Below are 9,418 nucleotides of genomic sequence, written 5' to 3'. Positions count from 1 at the left end.
GCTCCTCTCAATTTTAGCAATTTTTTTAAATTCTGTTTTTCAGATGGCCATAAGAAAACAAACAGTTTAATAATTGAATCGACGATTTATTGATACTAATAATTTTGGAGCAGAAGATGATACTAAAAAAAAGATTTCGTAATATAAACAATATTATCAAGGAGTATCATACCGGAAATGTGTAAGTAAACGTCTGCAAACTTCCGTCAGCAGAAAGCAGACGACTTGCTGTTCGTATTGGAATTCCTTTTTGACTTGAAGTCAAATTTTCGTGTATGAAGTGGATATGAGCTAGATACACTAATTTATCAAATATTTGACAGTAATTAGTGCTTATTATCTTTTACATATTTTCAGCCAAAAAATTCATGAGCCGTTATCACATCTATCGCCAAAGACTGATCGTAGACTGAGTCACACAGGTAGTAGATCGAGTCACAGTCATATGAATTCGTGAATAATTCTGCTCTGTGCCTTTTGACTGAGTAAGTAGTTACTAGTTTGTGTCAGTTTGCAGAACAAGTAATAAGTATTAGTACTTTTTCAGCACGCATACTAACTTGTCCAAAGGGGAGGATAAGGCGCTATATATATACAATTATCAAACTGTTATTATTATTATTACGAAAGTTGATTTTGTTCTTTAAATGCTTATTTAAAATTATTTATTTAAAATGCTTTTAATGCTTATTTTGTTAGTTTGTTTAAACATTAGCATCTGCTTGCTTCTTGGCATAAGTTAAAGAAAGAGATAATTAAATTAATAGTCATGCAGTTTTCTTTTGCTTCATTTTTCCTTCCTTCTCACTATTCACATTATTCTGTTTGTAGAAATGGCAGTGAATAGGTTTGTTAGCATCCGAGATCCAGCAGGAAAAGTACGTGCATTGTGTGACTATGGATCACAAGTGGAGGTGGATAGAACGATTCCTCCAAAGTTGTACTTTCGTTCTGGCAGAGAGATGCTACGTATGGCTAATATGTACTGTGATGAAGGAAACTTGGAGAGTGCTTTTATTCTCTACTCCAAATTTATCACGTATGTATCATTTAGTTAAGGTGACTGTACATCGTATTTTCCTCATTTTTTACTTCCATCATCTTTTACCACCATTAACTTGCACCTATTAACTTTATATTCTTGACTCCATATCTTATATTTTTGTTACTATGTCTGTTTATCAGAATGTCTTATTCATACACAAGCATCGAAAACATATTGAGAGCCTGTCAATCACCCAATCTGTAGTTTCCTTAAAATCCCAAAACTTAAGAGACAAATATCAGCACTTTTATAAAGCTTAAGGAAATCTTAACACAGGTGTCAAATCCACTGATAAAGTGTCTAGATCTCTATAAAAATTTGCAGTTTACACACTTTCATACAGGACAGTGGCATTATATTTATTCACTCATATCTTAACACAGTGAGGATCTGTTCTTCTGTTCTTCTCTACATGTGGCAGCATTTTATAGAGAATGTTGTTTTGCATTGATATAGCATTAGTTGCTGGCTTGACATAAAAGTTAAAACACTAGGTGGCTCCCTCTCCTCCAACACATGCACATTTTCACAAACAAAATTTCAACAGGCAAATTTACTAAAGGTGGTGTTTCATCATGTCATTATTTGCATGCAGTCATAAATAGGCTTGTTATGAAATAATTATAGTAACTTGATTTACAGATTTTAAAGTTTGAGACAAAGATGAGTTTCGTTGTTAGGCTAAAATTTTAAAAATTATACTGATTATTGTAACTGGCATAAATTCATCCTGCATACCCTTATTCTCAACTACTGATAAGTTGACTGTGTTTTGTTTCGTTGTTTTTCTAGTCTGTTTGTGGAAAAACTCCCAATGCATCCAGACTACAAAATTTCTTCACCACCAGGAGATGTGCAAGAATTTAAAAAGGTACAACAACATAATTTATGAGTGTGTCATTAAACTTGCCAGTTATTTAATTTGGTTGTTGGTTGGTTGGTTGGTTTATTTAGTAGGAAAGTGCTTCCATCTTCCAGCAATTAATTTCCACTATAGTGGGAGGAAATTGGAGTACTTGGAGAAAACCCCCAACACCCAGCCCTGTGGACAGATTGTCACATACAGAGAGTGTCCTGAGATGAGACCTAATCCTAAGACGCTCACTGCAGTAATGCACATAAGCAGATCATGCTTTTAAATATTTTGGGTTTTTTTCTGGGTTGGTGTTTTTCTTCTGGCTTCAAGAATCTGGATTTTGTTCTTTTGTATTGATGATAGTTGACTGTGATACATGCTATAAGCTTTTATTTTTAACAAAGTGAATATCATTATTTTTTATTAATAATAACAAACATACAGATGCCTTTCAACTCTGTAGAGTAAAGGTTTGTTTCTATCAGCCATCTTTCATGTCTCATTCTTTGAGCTACAACTCCGAAGCAGGACTAAATTAACATTTTTTTCCAGAAAGTAAAAAAGGTGTTTCCTTTAGCTGAAGAAATAAAATCAAAGCTGAAAAAGAGATATGCAGAAGAAGAGGCCAGGAGACAAGAAGAAGAGGTGAGAAATAAGACATAAATTTGTAAAGTTTGTTTTCCTGACATGCATTTTTGTAACAAACAGCCTCAGTCCATAATATATATTAACAAACTTACAGTTTTTCTATTGTATGTTGGTCACTTAGAGCGGGTCCCAGGGGAGAGTGAGCTCACATTATTTGACATTTCGATGTTTACCCTGCACCTTCGTTGAATATCAGGTGGACCACTCCTCCACTCGAACTCTTTCTGCACAGAGCAATCTTCATGTAAAGAAAACCACTTTTCCCTTTCACACTTTCATGTATGATTCCAAGCAGGCTCCCAGGTTTTGGCCGGGTAGTTGCCAAGCATGTAGATTATTCGAAGTGGGCTCCTAGGTGGGGAAACACGCTCCCCACTCTTTCCACACTGATGTCGTGGTGTCAGTGCCCCTTGCTATCCTTTCATAACTTGGCACAAGGATACTACTCCCAAAACAATTCCTGAAAACTCTTTTTACATTTAGTCTTTTTTACAAAATTTACTTTTTTCATTCATGCATCTTCCATACCAATTTATTTTAAAGTTAATTACTGAACATTCATTTTTCTGCTTTAGATAAATCGTGAAAACTATTCAGTTATTAAATTTACAAAATCTTACTAGTTACAAGACCTGTAAAAAGGGATATCTTGTCTGGGCAAGGAATTGCTGATTCCTGAACACACACTTAATCTACATGTCCATCTCAGCAGTTATGGCAGGAATGCCAACTATCACTCATTCATTAGTAAACTCAACTGCAGGGGAAGCTCCCTTGAATAATACTCATACGTGTTAACATGCTTTCTCTCACTTGCACACACTAATACATGCGCTCTGACAAACTAAACCGCATTCCTAGCAATGTGATAGATTTCATGTGCAGATATGGAGTTGTGCTTTCCTGTCAAGAATTGTAAATCTTCAGCCTTGAAATATATTATCATAAAAAGCAAAATAAGAGAGAAATTGCTTATTTTTGTTATGGATTTTCTTTGATTACAGAAAAAGAAGCGTGAGAAACTTGCTAAGGAAGAAGAGAAGCGGAGATTGGCTGAAGAAGAGCGGATGCGTGAAGATGAAGCACTGGCCCGGCAATTGCAAGCAGAGGCTGAGGAGCAGTGGATGCAAGAGCAGGAAGAGAAGTACCGGCGCCTGCAGTTGCGAGAAGAAGAACGACTTGCTGAGCAGCAGCGCAAGAAAGATCAAGCAGATGGCTATGGGGGCCCTCTTGTACCTGTGCCTTTGCCTGTCTCTGTGCAGGATGACAGTAGCAGCACGGCAAAAGGTTATAGTTCAGGGTCTCATTCTTTGTTACAGCCTGCATCAACACCTACTCTTCCTGACAGAGAGCTGAAAAAGAATCTTGTCAGCAATAACAGGTAATAAAGAGATCCTAGTAAAACTCTTTTATGTTTATTCCCTATTGGGTTTCTTTGGCAGCTGCTTTTAGTTTTATTTCAATGTAATAGACTGTTACTGCTGATCTTAATGACTGCCATTCACTTTTCTTTCATCCTACTGTCATTCATGGTCAAAAGTACTGTTGACATTTGAGTCCATGATAAGTTCTTGATTAGAACTATGTTCATGTTAAAATTGCTAGTCCTCCAAGTTATAACGTTCTTTGTTTTGATGGCTTAAATCATGGTCCCTGACAATAACTTGCCCCCTCTTCATCATATATTGAATTCTGATTATAGAACAGCTTGTTTAAGCATGATGGCTTCACACGTTTTGCTATGGTATTATGTAGATATGAAAAATATATTATGACTGATTACCTGTTTCATACCTGTGAACAGATCTTGGTATGGCGCTTGCGCAAAAACTGGTAATCTACCCCAAGGCTTCAGGAAATGTTCTAATTAAGAACAGAGTTCAGCTGACTATTTACTATTCCTCTTTACGGTTTTCTGAACTGAGCAAAAATAGATTGCATATGCATATGGCTTTCAGGGACATAGTTTCTTGTTCTCTGGTGTTTTATCATGGCATTTTCATGTGCATACTTCACACTGCTGCATTATTTGCATTTTTTTTGTGTGCCTTTATTTCTTTCCGATAGGGAATTTTTTATCACTGTGTCACTTGTTTGTGATGTGATGCATTTCTTTCTTGTGATCCAAGCATTCCCTTAGGACCTCCACCACCGTACACACCTCCAACACCCAGTGTGGACCGAAGCACTAAGCCCATGGACCACTTCATGAGCACAGGAATGTTTGGGGGAGGCACTGGGCTTCTTCGGGAAGTTGTGGTGCCTTCAGACCTTATGAAAAAGTTTTTGACTGCTGCAGCAAATAACACCTCACGAGGTGCGGAGACTATGGGCATCTTGTGTGGAAAAGTGGTGGGTTGTCCTTTGTTACATGCTGGGTTCCAGATTTTACTTTAGTGCATGTACATAATTTTATATTCAATAAGGTTGTGTGGACAAGCAATCTTCTTCCATGCCAAATCTTCAGATATATATTTCTAAAAGAGATCTGTAGCAATTTCTACCAACTTGTAGAATTTTGATTTTGTCATGCTTTTGCTACTTGTTTAAAACCCTGACATTTAAATGTTTGTTATTGTTGCCTTTTTGTTTAAGTCCTGTGGTGCCTTCAAGATCACTCACCTGTTCATCCCTCAGCAACATGGGACACCTGACAGCTGTGACATGGAAGGTGAAGAAGATCTCATTTTCTACCAGGACAAGTTTGACCTTGTGACTCTAGGATGGATTCATGTAAGTTTTCCCTTTATGTTAAAAGGATTGTGCGTCGGGGGGTTTGAATTTTTTTCTCCATGCAGTCAGCAAGTGTCATTAAAATTAAAATTACAGCTTCAAAAACTGACCACATCTTGGAGTAGACTTGCAAATCTTCACACCTGCTCATACTTTTTCTGCAATGTGCATGATATGCATGGAAACATAAGAGAGGCTCTGTAGCCTGTAGGTTAGTGCATTTGACTGGAACAGATGGTTACTGTTTTGAGGTCTGATTGGGCCAAGGCTGGAATCAACTGCCTACCCACCACTACCCACCAACAGCTGTGCAGTAAAGTGAATAGGTACTCAATGCAGGTAAGGTAAAGGCAGTAGAAAGAGATGGTGAGGCTCCACCTTACACATTCTATGCCCTAGACATTGTGAAGCACTTACATTTGCTGCCTCTACAACCACTAGTGCCAAGTTATGGAACTCTTTATCCCTTGATAGAGAGTGATGCCCTTTTGTTTTACTGGCTTAAGGGGCTAGCCTTTTGCATTTTTCTCTGTGTTGATCTGTTTGACCTGGACTTCCTCAACCTTGCATTGTTTCCTTGCCTGTGACTTTTTATTTTTCATCTATCTATAACTTTCAACTCTTTCATCGACTGCTAGTCTTCTGTAACTCATTCTTATGCTGTAGTGGTCAAGTTTTTTTGTGCAAGTGATGGAGTTTAAATCTGCACCAAACAGGTATATGTTTTAACATTTTAATCCAAAGTGGTCTCTTCTCTCTACTTAGCAATTATATATGTAGATACCAGGAATCTACTAATGATTTGTGAACAAGACTATCCTAAGTATTCATGGTTGTTTTCTGCTTTCATCCAAGATTGAATGATTGTAAGAGCCATAAATTTAAACCATAACTCATAAATATCTTGGACTGTTAAGAAGGGCAGCAGACAGTGCTGCAGCCCTATATTTAAACACGTTTACCTACTTATATGTGAGAGAAATCTATGTTAGTTTGTATCCAAATTTCTTCACAGGTTTTTTAATTCTTTCTTAATGTAAAAGTGTCACTTGCTATAACTGAAGGGCAGTGAGCATGGTTTTGACTAGAGTGTAGCACTTATGAGCTTGATGATTATTACCTTTAAGTGTATGATCTACTGTCCATTATGTGCTTACTAATCAAGTCATGAATTCACTGCTTCCTAGCCTACAACTTCTGAGATCACTGCTATGTTTATTTACTCTGTTTCTACTTCTAGCTCTGGTATCATTGAATGAGTAAATATTTCTCAAATTTAAAAGTTGCAAAGTTTGATTAATTTTCTGAACTTTCAGACGCACCCAACACAAACAGCATTCTTATCCAGTGTTGACCTTCACTCACACTATGCGTACCAGAGAATGCTTCCAGAGGCCATTGCTATTGTTTGTTCCCCAAAATTTGAAGAGTGAGCCAATTTTTAGTTTCGCATTATCTATAATAAAATAATTAGTTTGAGCTGTCTTGCTTATTACACATGAATTACCCAGCTTTTAATTGATAGTCATCAAAGAATCATAAGAAAATTAGAAAGGTGCTAATTAACAAATTTCATGCACTTAATAGTTGTTTAAATATATAACTGCTTTCACAGGACTGGCGTGTTCAGTTTGACAGACACAGGGATGGATATCATTGGGAGCTGCAGAGAAAAGGGATTTCATTATCATTCTAAAGAACCACCATTATTTGAGGTGTGTGTGAAACTGGATGTCTTCTCCAGTATTGTATATAGCATATCAAAGACTTAAACTATTCTTGGTGCATGTTAATTAAAAAATTTGACAACACTTTTCAGAAGGCATTGCTGGCTTGGTACGGATCGAGTTTTATGAATTGCTGTCCAAGTAAAAGGCCTTGACAGTGTGGTAACAGTAGTATTTGATGAAAGAAATTTTTCATTAATTTTATACTTGTGTGACAAATAGGACCACAGTCTTAAGGCTGAGCCCCTGAAGATAATAGAATGTATGAAAAATGTAAGTTACACATACAGACAATGATTTTGAGAGAAATTTTAATATATCTAAAGAAAACAAACTTAGAGGTAAGAAATCAAAGGCAGAAATAATTATAATGTTTTTCAGGTTTTGATTGGATATTATCTATTCCACAGAAAAATACTGTTATCCATCAAGCAGTGAGAGGAGTTAGATCACTTAAATACAAAGTGTTGCTTAATTTGGTTCCATGTGTTTACCCTTGTTTTTATTGAAAATAGTGTCAAGCTTTTGTAGAGGAAATGACAAGTAGTTGGGCTTAAATACTAGATGCCTTTTTCTGAATTGTTTCCACTCCAAATTTTGGGTTGCAAAACAATCGTTCACTCACAATCATATTTAGAGCACTGCACTGTGTTGGGTTATTGCATGATTTCATCGGAACCATCTGGAACAAGAGAATTTTTAGTCTTCTAACTGGGGTTATCAAAATGCTGGCATCATGTATTTGGAGATCTTGCTATAAAATTTTTATCACAGTGCAATGATGAAAACTTAACGACTTCAAGAATACTGACATCATAGAGGATAATGTTACAAACAGTATAATATTGTGTTTGAATATTGTAACTGCATGCTTCTATTTGGCAATCGTTGTCGAGGAGGTTGTTGGGTCAATGAAAAATAGAAAAATGCCATTACAAAAAAGAATTAACCTCCTTCTCCATCCCTTGTCCTGAGATTAGTTGGACTGGAAGTAGACTTTTACAGATCTTTGCACACAGATGAGGCCAATGCCCCACATGCACCCTGCTTTTTCAAAGATGGGACCAAGACAAATCTTTTTACATCATTGCTATAAGTTTCTGTAGTTTTAAAACTATAAATCAAGGTCATGCAGTCCAATACACAAACTCTTAATAGTACCCTGGCATTGATCCACAATTTTCTTGTCTAATGGAATATCCTTCTTCATGCATCAGATTCAATCTGTTTTCTTTCATGCAAGATTATGCAAACATAACAACTTCCATTAATTGACACAATTGTAAGCAATTTTTTTTGTTTGTGGGGGGTAACCTGAAATTTTGATTGGATGTGGTTAAAAAATGAGTATCATTTAAGCCCAATTTGATAGCTCACTTGCCTGTTCCTTTAAATTGATGCTGTAACACAATGTCTTATTGTGGTTCATTTAAAATTCTGGATATATTAGAATATTTATTTATTGCATTTATTGATATTACTAATAAGAAAGGAGTTTGCTGGTGTGCACTGTCTGATACAAATCAAATTCTTTTTCAGAATTCGGGCCATGCAAGAATTGTGAACCAGGAAACCATTACGTTAGCAGATATGAGGAAGTGAAACTGCTGATAGGACAAATGATGAAATGTGTTTAATCAGAACTGTCTTTTTGAAGGGGTCATTGAACTGTGATAAATGCTTGATGGCAATGCTAATGAATATATTTATATAAAATCTGTTTTAATGGGTTTATGGAGTTTTAAAAGTTTGTATAAAATAAACTGATAATCAAATATGATTCGCGACTGGTGCTTTTAATCCCAACAGTGGATTATTTGTTTCTTTGACATATTGTTGACTCATCACGTTATTGTAATTCAGCACTAATCTGAATGTGACATTAAAGAATAGATAACATTATTTTGCTCGTATAAATATGCTTGGCCTTTCCTTGAAAGGCAACCTTTTTGGTTTTTAGAAATAGGACACAAGAATACTACAGTGCTGTAGGTCTCCAAGGCTGTCAGATCTTATGAGACATCTTTTCCTCTAATGCAGTGATGCCCATCCTTTTTCGGCCTGTGGGCCATACACATTTCCGACATGCGCGTCACGGGCCGCTTCACCGCAAAAATACAAAAAAAGAAAAAAAGTAGAGCAGATACCATTTTTATTAGAAACAAGTTGTACTTACCATTAATTATATAGTAATTAGTGGGATATTTGAAGTTGTTTACCCGAAACCAACTTCTGAATGTCCGGCTGCATCATATATAGAGATACCAAGTCGGAGCACTGAATCGAAATGTTCGCCTATATACTTCTTCCTTTTTTTCGTTTTTTTAGGTCTTTTTTTATTACTAACATGCCGATTTCTTGCACTGTGGGCAGAAGTTTCGCGGGCCGGATATGGCCCGCGGGCCGTAG

General features: G+C 36.3%; 1 protein-coding gene across 2 annotated transcripts; it reads left to right on the top strand.

Moving 5' to 3' along the window:
* Positions 1 to 42: 42 nt before the first annotated feature.
* Positions 43 to 9,135, top strand: LOC112563230 (STAM-binding protein-like). 2 transcript variants are annotated; one of them, XM_025237050.1, is made up of 11 exons: positions 43 to 181; positions 358 to 485; positions 832 to 1,039; positions 1,838 to 1,916; positions 2,454 to 2,546; positions 3,554 to 3,930; positions 4,679 to 4,901; positions 5,145 to 5,282; positions 6,599 to 6,711; positions 6,898 to 6,997; positions 8,549 to 9,135. In XM_025237050.1, exons 3-11 carry the CDS (start codon positions 834 to 836, stop codon positions 8,609 to 8,611), a joined length of 1,392 nt encoding a protein of 463 aa, XP_025092835.1. In that variant the 5' UTR covers positions 43 to 181; positions 358 to 485; positions 832 to 833; the 3' UTR covers positions 8,612 to 9,135. The 2 variants fall into 2 exon arrangements, with proteins under 2 accessions (XP_025092835.1, XP_025092843.1); XM_025237058.1 differs by lacking the exon at positions 43 to 181 and adding an exon at positions 204 to 230.
* The last annotated feature ends 283 nt before the right edge of the window (positions 9,136 to 9,418 follow it).

The sequence above is a fragment of the Pomacea canaliculata genome, linkage group LG1, assembly GCF_003073045.1.
Source record: "Pomacea canaliculata isolate SZHN2017 linkage group LG1, ASM307304v1, whole genome shotgun sequence".
Lineage (NCBI taxonomy): Eukaryota > Metazoa > Mollusca > Gastropoda > Architaenioglossa > Ampullariidae > Pomacea > Pomacea canaliculata.
The sequence above is the reverse complement of the archived record's forward strand: the minus strand, read 5'-3'. Positions and strand labels throughout refer to the sequence as shown.